The sequence below is a fragment of the Schistocerca americana genome, chromosome 3 (genome assembly GCF_021461395.2).
Source record: "Schistocerca americana isolate TAMUIC-IGC-003095 chromosome 3, iqSchAmer2.1, whole genome shotgun sequence".
NCBI lineage: Eukaryota > Metazoa > Arthropoda > Insecta > Orthoptera > Acrididae > Schistocerca > Schistocerca americana.
Window position 1 is genome coordinate 954,557,838 of NC_060121.1, and position 22,012 is coordinate 954,579,849.

Sequence of the window (22,012 nt, forward strand, 5' to 3'; positions counted from 1 at the left end):
GCTGGACAGCTGTGTAAGGTACAACAGGAGATCTCTGACTTGTGCAGTAATACTTACAAGGGAAACTTCCCATTGCAACCCCATCAGATTTAGTCTTAAGATGGCCCAGTGGATGGTCTGTCAAAAACTGAGCACAGATCAAGCATGAAAACAGGAAGAAGGTGTACTGAACTGTGAAAAAGGAAGCCAAATTGAAACACTGAACAGTCCAAGCCCAAGATGTGCAACATCTAGTGAATTCGAATAGCCGTGGCGTCATGGTTCTGTGGTCATGCTGTTGGACTGCAAGGTGGGAGATCCGTGTTCAAATCTCACTTGTGCCCCATTTTCTTCTTCTTCTTCTTCTTCTTCTTCTTCTTCTCAAAATCGTGAACTGTCCATCTAGTCAGTGATGTGTCTGTTTACTGTATTCAAATTTGTGCCTGCATCGTGGTGTAACATCCATTTTCAACAGCGATGTGCAAGGAAGGGGCCTCTAGACGTATGTAGCTCCTATTTGTTCTACACAAGTACCGCAAGTTATGACTCCTACGTTCTATTTTGGAAGTTTTGGCTCTTGAATTCCTTTGTAACATAATTCACATCCGTATATTTGTTGTTTTTATATCTGTGAGAGGTCTATGCGGCATCTCATCTGCTCTCACTTTTCATCACATTTACTTGCAACAGTAGTATATTCTTACGACATGACTATATTCTATAACCAATGCGTAGTACGACAATTACCAAGACTACAGAAGGAGAAGAGAAACAGCAATGACCGACAAAAACCTCATAATTTTGTGAAAACAAAAATGCATCAGGAAGATCTGAACATAGATTTCCCACTTTGCAGTCCAACAACATGACCACACAACCACAACACTATGGTTCTTGGACTTTGATCAATGTTGTACATCTTAAGCTTGGATCATTTACTGTTTCTACTTTGCTTCTTTTCTCACAGTTCAGTACACCTTCTTCCTATTTCATGCTTGATCTGTGTTCCATTTTTGACGGGCTATCCAATGGGTTATTTCACTACTAAACCTGACGGAGGTGTGATGGGAAGTTTCCCTTGTCAGCACTGCCCATTAAGAGCAACATTGTAAAATGTAAAGGTACCACAGGTGGCCTGTATCAATACACGGTTACAGTTTGACATAATATTCACATACAGACCATCAGGTATGGGCATATCCTGAGGCAGACAAATATGGGCCACAGAATTGGTAATAGCCCTTTGTACGGAACCATCCTAGACTTAACATGAAGTGGTTTAGCAACACTCTAAAAACTAAAGCAATGTAGCTGGACAGGAATTTGAATACTGTTTCCTGCAAATAAGAGTTCAGAGCCTTAAGCATGCTACCTTCCAAGTCTCAGTGAATAGAATCATTTAACTTTACAAGGATTGCCAAAAATAACTGTAGATGATATATGATGAGGGTTTAGTACTCAACTGATGATTAGGTCATTTGGAATGGAGCAGAGCCTCAGGCTGCATATATTGGAACAGGAATTCAACTAAGACCTCTCCAACGGAACCAACCCTGTATTCAGTTTAAGTGATTTAGGGAAAACACAGAAAATCTAAACCTGAGTGGTCAACAGTGACTGGAATCCTATTCATCCTGAATGCAAACATTGCACACTTCACTCGGTAATGAGATTATGTGAAATCTGTCAGCATCAGCAGTAATGACTTCCTGCAAATGACATCTGACATATGCCTTAGAAGCTGAACAACTGCAATAAGACAGTTATCTCAAAATTTCTGATTCCCAGTAGAATATGACAACAACATACATGTGACAGTGGAACAACACATATAACAATCACTGGAAGAAAAAAACCCTCTGCAGCCTTTTCCTTTTTTCCCATGGCTGATGAGTAGTGACTAGTACCTAAATATCTATGCAGTTACTCCCTTACACATTTGTTTTTCATTACATATATTTCTCTGTTAACCGAGTTTCTTCAGATGGAGAACACAGTAACATTTCGTACTGCGTTGTTTTTTTAAAAATTACAAACAATGAGCTTTTTGATAATTTAAAAAATGGCCACTTTCCATTCATAAAAGGCACCAAAAAGCTTCTGCAAATGACAGACTGTAACAATAATATCATCATCCCAGTAACACCTTATACATTGACTGTACTGAAAGTCAAAAGCAACCCACTGTTATGAATATTATCTTTTATTTTTTAGACAACTAATGTATACCACTCTAAACTATAAAGTTTTCATTCAATTTTCAATACTATCTCCATTTCACTGCATACGTTTTTCCCATTCTTTTCCAAGTCAGTAAATTCCTTTGCAATAGAAGTCATTTCTGGCTACTCAAAGATAGTCATGCACTGCTTTCTTGAAGTCCTCCAGTGTCTCACAGCATTGGATATGCTGGTGTTCTTTCACAAAACCAAAAAGATGGTAGACTGCCATGCTATGGCTCCAGGGTGGAGAAGACAAATGCTCGAATTCCTAATTTTCTCCACAGTGACATAAGCAGTGTGTTGCCAAACATTGTACTGCTGGACAATCTTCTTCCCAAGGTTTCACTGTGGAATATTTAGATGTGTCTGGATGTAAAGAACAGCATTTATGGTTTGTCTAGTCAAACAGCCAGAATGTAATCTTCTGCATCCCAGAAGACTGCTCATAACTTTCCCAGCAGATCACACTGTCCTTGCTCTCTTTGCAGATGGTGAATCCTCATGGTGCCAATCTGTACTTTGTCACTTTGTTTCAGGTTCACAACAATGGAATCAGGTTTCATCACCTGTCTCAATGTTCATCACAAAATCATCTCCTACATTTCAAAATCTCCTCCGAACACAATGGGTGAAAGTTTGTATCTGAGATTTCCAGTCTTTAGTCAGTAGAAGTACGATTCACCTGGTAGAAACTTCTTGATAAACCAAAGTTTCAAATTTTCTTAAATTGCAATCTCACTCACAGTGACATAACTAATTAGATAATGAACTCATCAACTCTTTTATTGTTGTCTACTGTGAAGGCAGTTCAAGGATGACTGCTATAGGTCTCATATATTATGCTTTTGTTCCTGTCTTTGAGATGTTTCACCTAACTCTTAATCCTGCTAGCACACAAGAGCATGTCTCCAAAACCACACTGAACTCTAGGATGAATATGAGTTGAAGATTTTTCTTCTTTAACAGGGAATTCAATGGCAGCACACAGTAGGAATGAAACACAGATCAGCTGTTTTGTAAAGATAGCCTGTAGCCAAAAGATAGAAGTTAATACTATCATTACTTTGCCAACACTTAGTGCAAATTTTGTAAATGGCATAACTATAATTAAACATGTTGGGAACTCTACTACACAATAAATGGTTACTCGTACTCCTTCCATTATTTGGAATATGCTACTACTACTACTACTACTACTACTACTACTACTACTAATACTACTACTAATAATAATAGTAATAATAAAATAATAATAATAATAATCATAATATCATGATGTTAAAACACGTCGTTACACAGTTAAATATCACAATGAAATACAAATATTATATTACAACACTTTTGATTAATGCTTTAAAAAATCAAGCATATTTTATGTTGCATCAGGATCACAAAAGACTTCATATGCTATTGTACAATACTAGGACAGTGATATAATGCCACCCAAACCTTTCACACTACAAACATCAACTCTTACAGCCTTTTCAAGGTCATCATTTAAAATAATCTCCATCAATGTGAAAACTGTATCACCACCCAAAGAGAAACTGCAACGAAACCTATGCACTCAACATGTCACAATTCTGCTGTACAAGTAGCAAATAGAAGTAATGAAATTCATCAAACAACATTATACGCAATGCTCCAAGATATTAAAAGACCTCACCATAAACATGAAAATGCCATCTTCGTCTGACCTGATTTTACGATTCTATTCAAGGCCTCCACAGAAGATTTCTCTTATATCAGAAAAATGGACAGATTTGTTTGTTTTGATGAAACTATACTTCTCAGCGTCAGGAGCATAATCCAGCATTTAAGGGCATATAAACGAACTGATGGATCATTTTACATAGGTTCATTTATGTGAGCTGCTTGCAGCAACATTCTTGCAAGTATTGAAAGATGATACAGGAACAAAGTTGTTTTAAGTAACAAAAGCTGAAATTCACCAAATTTCAAAGACTGAAAAGTGGGTCAGTGTGAATATTCAATATGGCTCTGTTACTTATGTTAAACAAGTTATCGTCATTGCCCCTTTTGATCGACATCATATATTTCTATGCCACAGAAAATAATCATTCTGACACATGATGTATTAAAGTATTCACGAAAAATCTCAACAGGTGCACAACAATGTATACTCTAGGAGATTAAGTAATGACTGACATTTTGGGAAAACATTTTGACTTTTATTCTTGAATCACAAACAGTTCTACAGTAGAGAACACTGGTGCTAGCTAGTCTAATTGGAGACCTTAATTTCCTTCCCATGTTTCACACAAATGCGACTGGCAATAAGTAAACAAGAAAAATAATCACTGACTATGTATATCATTTCAGATATTATCAGAAAAATGCACAGCATCCTGTACAACTTACAGTGCCTGTGGCCAGCCATCTGATGCAACACCTTCCAGCCTTTCACGAATGTGATTCGGTGCCGTGGAGAAGATATTCTGTGCTGAACCCACACTGGAGCCAGTATCACTGGTAGTGCCCCAGTCAGCCACAATAGCTGGCCGCAATCCAGCTTCAGAAAGAAGAGGCCGTGAAGTGCCTAGTAGGGCAGCAAGGCGTTCATCACCTATGTGAAATGGCACTACCACCAGGCTAAGGCCAACAGGGAGAAGCAGTGCCGACTGCACACGCCACACCTGGGGCCGCGGGCTGAAGAGTTTGAAGTGCAGTCTTGATTTTACCAGTCGGAACTGCAAATTCAGCACCAGCATAAAGGCACCTAATGAAAATAAGAAAAACAAGCACCCAAATTCAGTGCATAGCCATGGTGATGTACATTTGTTCAGTTTCCCCCCCCCCCTAACTGGGCAAACTGAAATACTGCATGTCCCAAAAAATATCCAATAGTGAATCGTATAATGCTAACAAAAACTTTAGTGTGTGTGTGTGTGTGTGTGTGTGTGTGTGTGTGTGTGTGTGTCAGGGAGGGGGAGAGAGAGAGAGAGAGAGAGAGAGAGAGAGAGAGAGAGAGAGAGAGAGAGAGTACTCTGCTGTAATGATACTCATAGTTCAATACAACATCTCTGGAACAATGATAGCAACTTTTTTACTGATTCTGGCTCTGTCTAAGGTTTGGCAGAACCCAACCTCTGCATCTGCATTCTCTTTTACAGCATACTCCTAAAATCAACATTAGTTCCATCAGGCAGTAACCGAAATAAATACCTCATTTATTCAATGAAAATAACTGAAAAGCACTGCTTAGCGATACCCGAATTTGACTAAAATCTCACTAGAAAAGCATGTATACTGGCTCCAGTGTCATTAACTGACAACCAATATTTTTTTCATAAAATCTAAAACTGTAATCTGAAGGCACAGAAAACAGTATGTTTCTGCGGTGACAAACATGACACCAAAAAACAATTGTTGTTCAAAAAGCTTAAGGGAGTGCAGCCCAGTGATGTCTTCAACAACTGCCAATATTTTGAGAGGTACGCAGAGAGAGAGGGCAAGAGGAGATGGACAGAGAGATGGATGAGAAGGAGATGGACAAATAGAGGGGACAGGTGTGGGAGGTGTATAGGCAGATGGAGGATGCAGATGATTGGAAAAGAAACATGGTGAGAGGAGACAGGTGGAAGGGATTTGGAGAGGCAGGTGGAAGAGGGACAGGTTGTGAGGAGGTAGGTGGAAGGGGGGACATTGTGAGGAGGCAGTTAGAGAATGCACTGGGTGTGAGGAGGCAGTCAGAGAATGCACTGGGTGTGAGGACCCAGGTGGAAGAGGGATTGTGTGTGAGGAAGCAGTTGGAAGAGGGAAAGAGGTGTAGCAGGAGGAAAGAAGAGTGGGGAGAGATTTAAGTTTATCCAGATTATTCTGCTGAAACTATTTCAACAAGCTCTGATATAAACATGATATTATTTGAATACAAAAAGTGTGGAAGTAAGACATCCCTATTCCACCTAGGGAAGGGATGAGACAGGAGTGATACATAAATATCTTCTACTATATGAATGAGCACGTCAGCGAGTTTTTGTCAGTGTGTTTCCTCATGGTTAAATGCCAAATATACATTTAACATCCTGTGTGGAAGCATATGGTGCACTTATGTGTGCATATATGTGGTGGTGGTGTTGTGTGTGTGTGTGTGTGTGTGTGTGTGTGTGTGTGTGTGTAATACAGGCTGCAGGGTGCTATGAATAATCTTGATGTTCCGTGATCAATCTCATGGAGAAAGCTTTCAGAGAGAAGCATGTCATGTGCTGACTTGGGCACGTTTGCCCAAGAGATTACAGCAGCAGAGAGGGCTGTTTTGTATTCACTCCGCATGTATCCTGATATTGTTAGTTTATTCAAGGACAAGGGCTATGCTACATTCGTGTAGGACAAGGAGGATTATGTACAAAAGATGCAGTGTTTACTATCCGATCCAGCATATTGTAAACTCAGAGCTGATCCAACAAAAAGGGCTGAGAGGAAGACTAATAACCTCCTGAATAAACATTCCCTGTTGAAAGAGATTATCCCCCGCAGTTGGTGCTCCAAAATAATGTGTAGCAAAACACATTGCTATTCTGTTGAACACACTTGTAGGTCAGTGTGTACATCACATTAAGAATGCAGCAGATTTCTTATGTCAATTAGAGGGACTGTGTTTGAAAGAGTCTGATATTTCAGTGAGTCTCGATGGAGTCTCCCCACACACATTCCTCTCTCTCATTCATTAAGTGAGGTTAGGTTCAGTGTTGAATTAACTAACTTAGTTCAACATATGTTGACTCCCACTTACTTTTTATTCAGTGACTTGTTCTATAAACAGACAGATGGAGTTGTGGTGGAGAGCCCTTCGTCACCTATTATTACTGAGCTGTTTATGGGAGATTTCGAGGAACGTGCCCTGGAGTCAGTGCTTTGAAACCTGTTGCTTTTTTAGATATGTAGATGATACTTTTGTTGTTTGGGCTCACGGAATTGAGAATTTAAACAACTTTTGAGAACATCTTAATTCAGTCCACCTAAATATTCACTTCCTTGATGGAAGTGGAAAAGGATGGCTACCTTCCATTCCTTGAAAAGGTTGATGGTACATTGGGACGTGCTGTTTACAGGAAGCAACTCTCACTGATCTGGACATTTAGGCTGATAATTGTCAGCAGCTGGCTCAGCATGGAGGTGTACTTCATACCTTAAAACACAGGGCCCATGCCATCTCAGACCCTGAAAGTTTCTCAGCTGACTTGGCCCACCTCGAAATCACCTTTCACCTGAAAGGTTACAGTGAAAGCCACAGATCAGCTGAGTGTTGTGCTGTGGACCAAACACAAATCGAGTGAGTGATGAAAAAAATAATGAGGCCGCAGCCTCACGTACGTTTCATTTCCAACAGGAGTGGTTGTATTTGTAGAAAAATGATGTGAAGTGTGTTTTTCAAACACTGTCTAAGATAAGGGCCCCTTTAGGGTCTGTAAAGGGTGATCCTGGTTCGAATACGGCAGGTGCCTACGGAATCCCTTGAAGTTGTAACATATACACTGGTTAGACCATCAGGAGTGTGGAGGACTGCTGGTGAGCCTAAGCATCACACACGCTTACAACAATGAAGCAAATCTGCTATTGCAGAATATTGCCTTGGCACCAGCCATCCTAAGTAATATAACAAGACGGACAATCTGGCATGTACCTCCAGCTGTTGGGACACCAGTTTATGCAGACACTTTTGCTTGAATCCTGGTCGAATTCCCCCCCCCCCCCCCCCCCCCCCGGCCCTCCAATCAAACAACAGAGGGACAGAATTAATGCTACTTTATCACCTGTTACAATTAAAATTCACTATCAATGATTTTCAATATTTGTCATCTAAAGTTGTGTGGCGACCCTTTTAACGGTGCCTATGTTGTCTTTCTGCATGTGTCCTGCTTAGCGAAGATTTAAATTTTCTTGCATAACTCTCTCTCACTGCATTTGTGCCTTAAAAATGGCGGGGTGTACACCTGTAAAAATATCAGCGATCGTCAAAGACTTCACCCACCCGTATTCACAAAAGTTGTTTGAATATTTTATATGTGGGAGAAACTGAAGTTTCACAATATGATTATTTGCAAACTAGTGTGTACATAATTTCTCATTCAAGTTTGAAGTGATTGCATTGGTATTACAATAAAATGACAGAATCTTCATGAACAAATTTTCAAGTGCTGTGGCACATCAGTCTTATATGGGAATTCTCTCCCCACTCCAATGGTGTAGCAGCAGCTAACATGCTACAGTACACTGTAAATAACACTCTAAAATTACCCCATTTCTCTTCAAATTAAGCCAGAAATCAAACTAAAATTACACCATTTCTCTTCGAGGGCAAGCCACGAATCACACTAAAGTTATGCCATTTCTCCTCGAATACATGCTGGTAGGACAAAAACATGTTTTGTAGTGCTCTCTCCAGTATGACTAGAAACCAGTATGCTATGATCAAGTGCTGAAATGATCATCAGCCACACTACGATGAACTCAGAGAAGGAATCCAGCTGTCCGTTTTCCACTGGGCATGCTCTGATATGGTGTCATCCCTTCCAGTCCTACGACTACTAAGTTGCTCACTGCACAAGAGTGGTATTTGTCTTTGAAATTCCATGTAACACATTGTGAAAGCATGGAAGGGTATAATACCTCTGTAAATATCAAGCCGTCAAACCAACAAGACAACATTTGTGGACAAGAGCAAATAGAAAAAAACATATTTAAAAATGCTGAAATTTCAATATGTAAGGCATAGTTTTCTATTGCAGAATCACAAGAATCACTTGACAGTGGGCTAGAAGGCTGAAACTAGTCATGAACAAACAAAATTAATACAGCAAAAGTGAGAAATGCCACCACCTTTTGGTATGAAAGTGTTTTCTGTAGGTTATCTACTATAGAGGCACTTTTGCAGTAGATCTTTGGAGAAGAAAGTGAGATTTAAGGAGACAGATAGGTTTCTCCTGGATCTAAAGCTAAAAAAAGGAGGAAATGGGACGAGACTTACTGACCTGGCTCAAGCTATGTGACTAGAAGCAGGTAGATTACCCTTTCAAGTTCGTAGAATATACCACTTGAGTGATCCACAGGAACAGGTAAAAAGCTCTCTAAGGATCTACATATATAGCACGAGGGATATTTGAGCAGCATATCTCATAATGGCGCAGCAACTAAGCATTTAAGACAACAGACTCACAATTTTGTGGCCCGAATTTGATTCCCACTGGTTTATTTCTTTTTTCTATTTCTCGAAGTGTTATACAATTATAAAATTAAATATATTTAAAAGTTCAATTGATATACGTATTATTAATAAACTGAATTTAGTTACAATTACTGCCCTTGCAAATTAAAAGCCTATAGACGACCACATATGTAAAATCAGTAACTGGGTCAAAAGCATCTATTCATTCTCTCAGTGACCACACAAGAGAGAGAAGGCCAAAATACTGAATTCGGTCTTCCAAAGTTGTTTCACCGTGGAAGATCGTAACACTGTCCCTCCTTCCAATCGTCGTACGAACATCGAAATAGCAGATACTGAGATAACCAATCGCAGCATTGAAAAGCAGCTACAATCACTTAGTAGTGGAAAGGCTAGAGGACCAGATGAAATACCTATAAGATTCTGTAAAGATTATGCAAAAGAACTTGTTCTCCTTCTAGCAGTAATTTATTGTAGATCATTTGAGCAATGAAAGGTATCCAATGACTGGAAAAAAGCACAGGTCATTCCCATTTTTAAGAAAGGTCATACGACAGATCCACACAATAACAGACCTATATCGTTGACATCAATCTGTTGTAGAATTATGGAACATGTTTCATGCTCAAGAATTATGGCGTTTTTGGAAACTGAACATCTTCTCTATAAAAGTAAACATGAATTCTGTAAACAGAGATCCTGCAAAACTCAGCTCGCTCTGTTCCTTTACAAGATCCACAGTGCAGTGGACAACAGCGCTCAGGTTGATGCCACGTTCCTTGATTTCAGTAAGGCATTGGACACCATCCCGCATTGCCCTTTAATGAAAAAAATACGAGCTTAAAGAGTACCTGAGCAGACCTGCGATTGGATTCAAGACTTTCTTGCAGATAGAATGCAACAAATCACTCTTAATGGAACTAAATCAGCAGATGTAAAGGTAATATCCAGAGTACCACAGGGAAGTGTGTTTACAATACATACAAATGATCTAGTAGAAAGCATCAGATGCTCTTTAAGGCTATTCGCAGATGACGCAGTTGTCTATACCAAAGTAGCAATGCCAGAAGATAGTGAGAATTTGCAGAAGACCTGCAAAGGATTGATGAATAGTGCAGACTCTGGCAACTGGCATTGAACATAAATAAATGTAACATATTGCGCATAAATAGGAAAATAAATCCCCTACTGTACAGCTACACTACTGATGATAAACAACCGGAGACAGCGTCTGCTGTAAAATATATAGGCATAACTATCCAGAGCAACCTTAAGTGGAATGACCATATAAAACAGGTAGTGGGAAAAGCAGACACCAGACTCAGATTCATTGGAAGAATCTTAAGGAAATGTAACTCGTCCATGAAAGAAGTGGCTTATAAGGCGCTTGTTTGCCCAATTCTTCAGTATTGTTCACCTATCTGGGATCCCTATCACGTAGGACTGATAGAGGAGATAGAGAAGATCCAGCAAAGAGCGGCACATTTCGTCACGGGATTGTTTACCTGGCGAGAGAGCATTACAGAGATGCTAAACAAACTCCACTGGCAGACATTACAAGAGAGGTGTTGGGAATCATGGAGAGCTTTACTATTGAAATTTCGGGACAGCACTTTTCAGGAGCAGTTGGACAACATATTACTTCCCTCCACATACCTCTTGCATATTGACAATGAGGAGAAAATTCAAGAAATTAGAGCCAATATAGAGGTTTACTGACAATCATTATTCCCACTCACTATTTGCGAGTGGAACAGGGTTGGAGGGATCAGATAGTGGCACCTAAAGTACCCTCTGCCACACACCAATAGGTGGCTTGTGGAGTATGATATAGATGTAGATGTTGTTGCACATCGGTAAAATTTTGCACAAGCCACCACTGTGTTGGTGTCATCAGAATTTATGAAGCATGTAACCCATGTAAATGATTGTCATTTTTATACTCTTAATTACCATAATTCATAATTACCCTAACAGAAATACATGCAACAATAAACATATTTACCCCGTTTCTCAGTTACAAACAACTATTATTACACTGGGGTGCACTGCGAGTACATATTCTGAAATTCCTCATCACGATCTGGAATATGGTATGCTGTAAGTTATCACAGTCCACTGTGGTCAAAAGTTATTAACTTTCAAAATTTTCAGTGATTTGCTAACTGCTCCATCTTGGAAAAAGTGCACATGCAAATAAGTTTGACATGTCAAAATTTTCTGCACCCATATTGTTTGATAAAATGCCCCAACAAGCACTACATCTCTAATACTTGCTGTACAAACAGCATACATCAAAAGTATAAAGGGCATTTTGCCTGCACCTCTCTCTGTGGTTACCCAGTTCAAAAACTCTTCTTGCTAACAATGTGCAGGAAGGGTCAAAGCATGTGCTGTCTGCTAGACCAGCTTTGGAACCACATTACCTGAGCATTTGCTGTCTAAACAATCTATAGGAGTCATATGCCCATGTTACTCAGCACTACTGCCCTAATCTATTATGCAAACAGTAGCACATTACATGCTGTATTCATCCGAGGAGATAAATGTAAAAGTATGTGTATGCATATGGAAAGAAACTAAGTGGGTACTATAAAATTTGACAGGGTCATTCCCAAATTTCAGGAGCTTGCGAAGTTGCAATATTAATTTTCCATTACCAATAAGTCAATACCCATAAGTCAAACCAGTTCATATCCATTGGAGATGACAGCACAATATAAAAATAGAAGTAGAACAACATGATACATGATGACATACATGTCAGACATGCCAGCCTAAATATGGGACTACAGGAAGGGCAATTTTATTTTACTGTTACAGTAAACATCAGAAAGATTCTAAAGCCCAGGTTTGGTGTGAGTTTTGTAGTTTATTCAAGGAAAACTCTCAGTTCTTATCTGTCAAATTATACTGAAATGATTAATGACATGCAAGTATCTTTTTAAAAATTTCTCTTTCTGTTTTAAGTGTACTCATTAGGCTTACAGCTCTTTTCGTGTCCTGTCCTTTCTCCTTCAAGAATTAATAATCATAAAAATGATCTATGATCCAAAGCATCCCCAAGAGATATTTCTGCTGCCTCTCCTTTGTACTTTTGAAGTGCCTGATCAGTAACTCGGATGAAAGTGTAAAGCAACTGACCTTACAGTAACACCAAAAATGACTCGGATGAAATTGAACTCGGAAATCTGCATCATATAAATGTTAATGCCAGATTATATCACTGTCAAATAGGACCCTCTTTGCATGGCGAAATTTCATGTACCAAGCCAATTTCAGCTGCAACTGTCAGTTCACAACCTAGTGGCATTACAAAACAACACTCTTATTTTGCACAAATACGAGTTTTAAAAAAGTAAATAATAAAGAATTTGTTATTAACACAAAATGTGTGTAAAGCTCCAGCAATGTCTCTTCAATTTAGTTACAGACTAATTTTTGCAATTATTGGACCCAAGTATGGAAGGTTTACAAGGGAACACACTTCATTACGAAATAGACCTGACCGTGTGCTTAATGCAAATACTTTACTCTTATATGTTTCAAATATTTAAGTTTTCAGTTAAAGAATGGGAAATGTCACACAGAAGTAATAACAGCACAAGTCAAAGAACTTTGTTTATAGTCCCTTTAGCACGTAACACATTTCCCTAACAATGTCAAAAAGCATCCAGTCTCACGCAAAATTATGCTTGTTTCGCATTCACAATGAAGTAACCATTGCTACAGTGTGTTTCAACTCTAAAAAACAGGTAGTCTTTAATCATAACAGCCTTTTTATTTTATGTTTTGATATCAATGTGTTTCTCCATCAAAATTACTGATTAATAAACACAACACTGTTTCAACCATAAATCTCGTAACTAATCCTATGTGCCTTTCTGTGAAATAGCTCAATTACTCAAACACTTTTCTCCTACAGACTGATGTAACACATTCAACTATTAATTACAATTTCTAGCAAAATTCTTCATACTGATTGACCTGCAACGTTGCCGCATGCGATACCAAGACAGCATGCGACCACTAACACTGGAGCACAGAACTCCAAGACAATGCACCATCAGTGAAAAGGCACACTAAGCTCTGAAAGTTCCAGAAGGCAGCAATAGGTACGGAGTATAATATTGACATATTACAACATTAAAGATAGAAGTACTCATAACAAACGTCAAGTAAATATGTGACCATGTCGCTCTTAAAATGCTGAAGCTCAAAATGCTCGAATTTTTTTTTTTTACACCTGTAATGTTAAGTTAAGAAATTATCGGCTAAACACAAACCTTCTTCACTAGGATCTGCACCATACAACATTAAATATGTGCTACTCAGTGCCTTCAGCACAACTGGATTCTTGGTGTTGACACATGAGACTGCTTGCATAAAATTTCCGGGAGACTTTATGTCTGAGGTATGGAAGACGTTCAGTGAGAATAGTTTGCCATCACTCCCTGAAAACCCAAATGTTCATTTGTTCAAGCCTTTCAATAAAAACAGTGAAACTGGTATATCTTAAAACATGTCCAAATACTCACATAAAGTGAAAATGTGGCAGGAAGATGAATCCTGGACAACTGTAAAGCCTTTTAAGGTTACGTCAGGTTCATCCCTATTTAAGTTTACTTTTTGTATTTCATTCCTGGATCCAACAACAGGTATCACATACAAAAATACACCATTCTGCAACAAGAATAAGCACTAAGGGATCAAACTCTTCCACTACGGCACTGTTGTACAAAACATTCTCGGACTTCTTGCTGTGGCAATTCAGGGTAAATACAGTCTACTACCCTGAATTAATGTGGCCAGAAGTCCAAGGATCTTTTATACAAGAATAAGTACTAGGACAGTCTAATTGTGTTCGTATATGTTACTCTCGTTATTTCAGAGATACAGACGTACAATAGAACTAAAATGCATAAGAACTGTTTAGATCGCCTTGTGCTTTGTACCACAGACAATATGACAAACAATTTATTATGATATGGAACGAGTCAGTATGTAACAAATCTGATATATCAGACACATCTTCCAAGTGCATGTGTGACAACTAAAAGGACATTTATAGTTATACTTACCAGTTTTCATCATATGATAGTGATAAATTAACTTCATTTCTGGTTTAATACAGCAGAAATATCCCCCCCCCCCTCTCTCTCTCTCTCTCTCTCTCTCTCTCTCTCTCCCCCCCCCCCCCCCCCCCTACTCTTTGCACAATACTGAAGCTGATCATTGGTTAACATGTGTAATTTTTCCTTACAGTATCATACTTGTGAAAGTTCCAGTTACTTGTAGACAATCAATGATTGTTGACAACAACAGAATAAATGTACTGTGAAGATGATGTCGGCATATGCAGCTACATAAAGAATTCCACAATGGACACCATGTGTTACAAACTATACTGATGTGACAAAGTCATCGGATAGCAATATGCACATATACAGATGTTCGTAATATCATATACAGAAAGGTATAAAAGGGTAATGCATTGGCAGAGCTATCACTGTACTCAGACTCAGGTCATTCATGTGAAAAGGTTTCCGATGTGATTATGGCTGCATGAGGGAATTAACAGACATTGAACACAGAACGGTAGTTGGAGATAGACACATAAACATTCCATTTAGGAAATTGTTGGGGAATTCAATATCCGAGGTATACAGTTGTGACGGTTCACCTTCTTTATTTCTTCGTTTGTTGTCCCCAGTGTCGACGTACTGCGTTGTGATACCGGCTGAAAAATGGGGTGTGGTAGTACAACACTGACTACTTTAAATAATGTAGCCGACAGGTACATAGTTGCATTTCACAGCAGTTTACTTTCACTGTTCACAACCAGTCTCAGGACTGAAGACAACAACAACAACAACAACAACAATGCAATGGCTGATGGCCTCCACTTAATGATCGAAAGAAGAGGCATTCAGAGGGAGTTGACAGTGCTAACAGACAAGCAGCACAATGTGAAATAAAAGTAGAAATCAATGTGGGAGTTATGATGAATAAATCCATTAGGACAGTATGGCAAAATTTGGCATTAATGAGCTATGGCAGCAGATGAGCGAGATGAGTGCCATTGCAAACAGCATGACATTGCCTGCAGTGCTTCTCTTGGGCTCTTGACCATATCGGCTGGACCCTAGAATGGAATGGTCATATGAGTCCTGATTTCAGTTGGCAAGAGCTGATGGTAGGGTTCGAGTATGGCTGCAGACCACACAAAGCCACTGACCCAAGTTGTCAACAAGGCACTCTGCAAGTAGAGGGTGGGCAACAATGGTGTGGGCTGTGTTTACATGAAATGGACTGGGTCTTGGTTATGTTTTGCTCCTCTGAGACCATCTGCAGCCATTCATGGGCTTCGTGTTTCCAAACAACAATGGTTTTTTATAGATGGCGATGTGCTATGTCACCAGGCCACAATTGTTCGCAATTGATTTGAAGAACATTCTGCACACATCGAGCGAATGATTTGGCCATCCCGATCGCCCAACATGAAACCCATCGAACATGGATGGGACATAATCGAGAGGTCAGTTCGTGGACAAAATCCTGCAATGGCAGCACCTTTGAAATTGTGGATGGCTATGGAGGCAACATGGCTCAATATTTCTGCAGGGGACTTTCAACAACTGCCATATTAAATTACTGCACTATGCCAGGCAAAAGGAGTTCTGACAGGATACTAGGAGGTACCCCATGACTTTTGTCACCTCGGTGTGTTATCTGTCATTGACAAATAAACACATTCTTCCACAATAATTTTTTGTCTTTTTTGTTTTGTTTTTTGTTTTAAAACATTCAGGCATAACTTTTTTTTGTTAATACTTTCTACACCGTCACACAGTTACACATCTGTGTAATATAGCACTACAAATCAATAACAACTAAGTTGTATTCATGTATTTTAATACTATTAATAATAATTTGAAATGCGCACTCATCCATTCACTCCACAAAAAAGGGTGCAAAACTGAACCAAATAATTACAAGGGTATCTCACTCGTGCCGGTCACATATAAAATCCTATCAAAAGTTCTCATGAAGAGATTAGAAGAAAAAGCTGACCCACAAATAGGAGAATACCAGGCTGGTTTTCGCAAGGGACGACCATGCATAGAACAGATCTGGAATCTGTAAATGATTCTCCAGATGAGAAACACCCAAAACACAGTGGTCCCTTTTGTAGATTTTAAAAAGGCCTATGACTCAATAGACAGAGTAGCACTCTGCAACGCGCTGGAAGAATTCAGCATCGACAGAAAGACAAGAGCAATCATTAGGCAAACATTAACTGTCACAGTCTCCAAGGTTAAATTTATGGGGGATATCTCTGAACCATTTGAAATCCAAACTGGAGTGGGACAGGGTGACAGACTTTCACCATTACTCTTTAATATCATTCTTGAAAAAATTAATAATAGATTCAATGTGAAGTGTTTAGCTTTTGCAGATGATCTTGCAATCCTCACAAATAATAGAAAAGAAGCCACTAACGCCATACAGAAGTAATGCGAAATTGCACAAAGAACTGGCCTGCAAATTTCGTATGAGAAAACCCAGTACATAGAAAGAATGCCACGAGACAAATTGCCTCTTGTGACAACCCATGGGAAAATTGTACAACTACCACATTTTAAGTACCTGGGAGAAATCATCCAGCCATCAGGGATCAAACTAAAGGCCAATGAGGAAAGAATAAAAAAAAACTACAGAAAGCATATACTCACGTGGAACTATTATAACAAAAAGTCCATATCCATTAATGCAAAATTGAGGCACTACAACACTGTCATACTTCCGGTGGCCTGTATGCATCTGAAACAACACAAATAGGTGGGCAAACTAAAATCAATTGAATAGGGAAACATGAAAGGAAAATTCTCAGGAAAATTTTTGGCTCGATACAAGAGCAAGGAATTTGGAAGAAGAGACCAACATCAGAATTATATAAATACACAGAGAAGATTATGGATACAATAAGGAAAAGAAGAATGCAGTTCTACGGACATATCCACAGGATGAATGAAAACAAAATTTCAAAGCGAATTATTAAAGTCATCAACTCAGGCAGGGGAAAAACAAAATCGATAAAAGAAGTTGAAGAGGACCTCAGACAAGCACACATAACAGTAAACAATGCAGAAAATAGAACTGAATTCAGGAACATCATCAAAAAACATAAATTTGACACCACAACACAGAAGAGACCAGGATGCAAATGGACAGCGGAGCAAAAGAAACGCAGTGAACACACCAAGAAAATTTGGGCTCAGAAAAAAACATAAACAATCATCATAGAGGAATTCACACTCTCTTTAAATGGGAATAATTGAAAATAATAACAATAATAATAATAATAATCTCTACAAATGGTATTATTTTTAGTTTCCTAGTACTTGAAATGAGATCGGTAATGTGTTATGAATGTCTGTTGTTATGGACCATCCTACAGCCTTTAGCCCTCATTGAAAGTGCAATATTTCCTAAATACCACTTGTTTTAATAAATAACAATAATGACAATTATAGTTAAGTGGGCATTCCATATTCTTATAAGTGATAACAGGAATATTAGTCCACAATACGCCAATCCATTTAAACAGCCCCTTTCATCTCTAAAATCTTCTGGCATCCATGTTGAAAAAGTCACTAACCTTAAACATTTTGTAATACCTATGTACTTTTGAGTTCAAGTTCTTATCAATGCACATACTCAAACTTCTGAGTTTTTTAATTTAAATTGTCACATAAGCTGCATCACTTGAAGCAGGCTGTATTTTGCAAAAAGTAAACTTTGTCCCATATCACGCGCTAAGTGATGATTAAAAGTAACACTTTATTTTGAGCAACTTAATTAACACATATTGCAGTTAAGTGAGCACAGGGCTCATTTTGAGTGGAAATAACTAACTTTATATGTTTATTATACATTTGAAATGCTATCTGTAGGCCTAGTATTTTGCAGCTCATAAATAATGAAAATTTGTGTAGTGTACAGTGTGTCAATTGGTTTGCAACTGTTTTTGGGCACAAATTTTGTTTCTCAATGTGTAACAAATGTGAATGTTACCGTAGGGTATTCAGTCAGGAAGTGGTGAAGATTGTGGCTTGGAGTTCCAGTGGGGTAATTGTAGAGGGGAATTGAATGGGAAACTCAAAGCTCTCTCATGGAACTGTTGGCTCTGTTAAAAAGACAAGAGAATCATAGAGCAGAAAGCACAGTTTTGTGCCTTTCAGGCTGCATTAAATTATGTGACATTTGAACCAGATAGGTTGAAGGGAGGAAAAAGGCTGTGGGAACTGGGGAAATGTAAGTAGTAATGGGCAAAAGGGTGAACAGTTATTCTGCTTCTTCATTTGCATTTGAGATTCCACAATCTAATAAATTTGTTGTGTCGCCTGAAATGGTAGGAGAAGAGCCTCTCATCCAACTGTAGGTTGTACCAGACTTTTAGCAGAAAACTGAGTGTCAATGAAAAAGAGATTATGAAAAAATAGTCTTGCTGCTAGGTAGCTGATATGATGCAGGCATTTAAGACAGATGATACAGGACAAATCAGAAGCAAGATACCAGGTCACAAGTATTTTGAAACCAATAGCAAGCCTTAGCTTGTCTCTGTCCCCTCCCTGTCTCCTTCTTCATCTCCACCTTCTTCATCCGTCTCCCTCTCGCCACCCTCTCCCTCTTTCTATATCTCTTGTATGCTCTATCATCAGAACTCCTTTCATCTAGCTGTGCAGCCGCTGGATCATCTGTCAAAAGATCTGCCTCACATTATCCTGTTACCCTTTCCTTGCCTCACGATCGTTTCCCACCCCCACCCCACCTCAAACTGCCCACACAAGTTCTCTCAATAACTGATAACAATCTGTCTTGCTGTGGTAGTGATCATTTGGGTATCCATGTAAGTGAATGTGTATACTTTTTGTACGAAAAGAGCAAGAGCTTGAAAGCTACTATGAACACTGTTTTCTGTTACGTGTATCTATGCATCATACATCAGCCCACTATAGGTGGGAAATTCTTTTACATATTGTTTCATGTACGTGTGGATCCAGGAATTTCCATTATTGTTGATAATACAGATGTCTCTCTCACTTCTTCTTAATTAATAAATAATTAATAAAGTTACATATTCTCTCAAAAATAAAAGCTCATCTGGATTTGATAGTATTTTTAACAGAGTACTAAAGTGTTTCCCACATAACAACTATTGTCATTTCTAAAATATGTACTGCATCACTAAGTCAGAGCATTTTTCCAGTGAGACTGAAATATACCATTGTTAAAGCTGCATCTATAAAAAATGAAATAGGACAGCATCAGTAACTACCAACTGGTTTCACTACTGCCATCATTTCCCAAAAAATCTGAGAAGGATATATCATCTACCTGAGCAACAATAATATCCTTAGCAAATCACTGTTTCAATTTCAGAACAGTTGATCAACTGGGAATGTCAGTTATATATACGAGGTTTGTTCAAAAAATTTCGCAACATTCAGAATTTCGTGCCAATGGTGTGTTGAAGCAAAATGTGGTTGGCAACCCTATACAAGCCTGTGTGTAATGTGTAACTGCTGGAAGTTTCATTGTTGTATGTCTGTTAGTTACTGTTCAGTGCTGTATTGGGTAGAACATTGTGTCGCACAGTTTGCGAATTTCAAAATGGCAGAAGCAGAGGAGCAATGTGTCTGCATTAAATTTTGTGTGAAACTCAAGAAAATCTTTACAGTGACACACCAAATGATGCAGGAACCCTACAGTGATGAGTGATTAAGCCATACTCAGTGTTAGGTGTGGTTCACATGGCTTGAAAATGGCAGGATGGAAATTAAAGATGACCCTCATTCAGAACACCCTCCGACAACTATCGACGATGCTCGTGTCAGGAATATCAATGAAATTGAGCATGCCAGTCGGAGATTGACTCTCCAAGAGATTACAGAAGAATGTAACATTTCAGTTGGATCATGTCATGAAACCCTGACACAGCATCTCCGAATGCATTGTGTTGTCGCCAAGTCTGTCCCATGGCTCATGAGTCAGGACCAGAACGACCTTCGCCTTGCAATCTGAGGAGAGCTTTTGGATCGTGCAAATGAGAGTGAGATGTTTCTCTTAAGAATCATAACCAGTGATGAAATGTGTGTCCATGGGTCTGATGTTGAGACCAAGCTTCAATCTTCACAATAGATCGGGAGAGGTTCTCCAAGACCAGAAAAAGCTAATCAGCTGAAGTTAAATGTCAATGCCATGCTGATAGTTTTATTTGACTTTGAAGGATTAGTTCATCACGAGTTCTTGCCACGGACAAATTGTTAATCAATGGTACTATCAGGACATGTTGCGACGCATGTGAGAAAATGTGAGAACGGAAGGGCCTGAAATGTGGTGAGACAGTTTGTAGCTCTTCCATGACAATAAGGCAACCGTACATTCATCGCTTTTGGTGCATGACTACAGCACAAAAAATTAAATCACTGTGCTGCCTCATCCTCTGTACTCTCCAGACCTGACCCGTGTGGACTTCTTTTATTTTGGAAGTTGAAAACCACACTGAAAGGACAAAGATTTGCAACTCTTGATGAGATAAAAGAAAGCTCGCAGATAGCTTTTTGCACAATCCAGCTATAGACGTACCAAGACTGCTTCCGGAAGTGGAGACAGCACTGGGAGCAGAGTATCAAATTTCAAGAACAGTATTTCGAAGGACACCATGCACAATAAGTAAAAGGTAAACGTAGAAAAATTTTGTGGACAAAGTTCCAGAATTTTTTGAACAGACCTCATATATTCACCACATTTTAGAAGCATTCCACAAGGTTCAATCTCAGACACAGGAGCACATGGGTGCTTTTAATGTACATTAAAAATAGATTAAGCTGTCAGACAGGCCTTCATCAGATGCAGAAAAACACTCGCACGCGCGCGCGCCCGCCCACACACACACACACACACACACACACACACACACACACGCACACACACACACACACACACACACACACACACACACACAGAGAGAGAGAGAGAGAGAGAGAGAGAGAGAGAGAGAGAGAGAGAGAGAGAGAGAGGCCAAACAGAACTGGTTACTGGTTCCATTTGCAGATGACATTGATAATTTATTGTACTAAATCCAAGTAGGCATACAGGAACAGAAGAAATGACAAACAATGTTCAAAAAAGTATTAGAGAATGTTTTTCTGCAAATGATTTCAAAAAGATGTGACATTCACATATAATGATATTATGTCCATGACATAACAACATAACACATGGAGCAGAAGTAATAACTATGGCGAAAAACTCAAAATTTTAGGTGTCTATTTCGTTGATAACTTAATCATGAAAAACCACATTCTTGAACTCCTAGAACAACTCAGTTCAGCCACATTTGCACTTTCCATCATTGCAAATCTTGGAAACTGATAAATTGTTATGTTAACATATTTCACATAGAACAACATTATGGAAAAACTCAAGTTTAAGAAATTTAGTTTTCATTGTACAAAAAGCTGAAGGCATAATATTGGCTTTCATCCATGATTATTTTGTGGACATCTGTTTAAGGAATTAGGTATTTTTGACTACTGCTTCACAGTGTATGGGTACT

General features: G+C 38.8%; 1 protein-coding gene across 1 annotated transcript in view; it reads right to left on the minus strand.

Annotated features, from left to right (window-relative positions):
- Positions 1-22,012, minus strand: part of LOC124605655 (nucleolar protein 11) — a 73,847-nt gene that overhangs the window by 22,525 nt on the left and 29,310 nt on the right. The window contains exons 4-6 of the mRNA XM_047137481.1: positions 13,926-14,070; positions 13,674-13,841; positions 4,584-4,941 (exon numbers count right to left, since the gene is read on the minus strand). Of these exons, the coding sequence (XP_046993437.1) occupies positions 4,584-4,941; positions 13,674-13,841; positions 13,926-14,070 (671 nt within the window). The remainder of the gene's footprint in view (positions 1-4,583; positions 4,942-13,673; positions 13,842-13,925; positions 14,071-22,012) is intronic.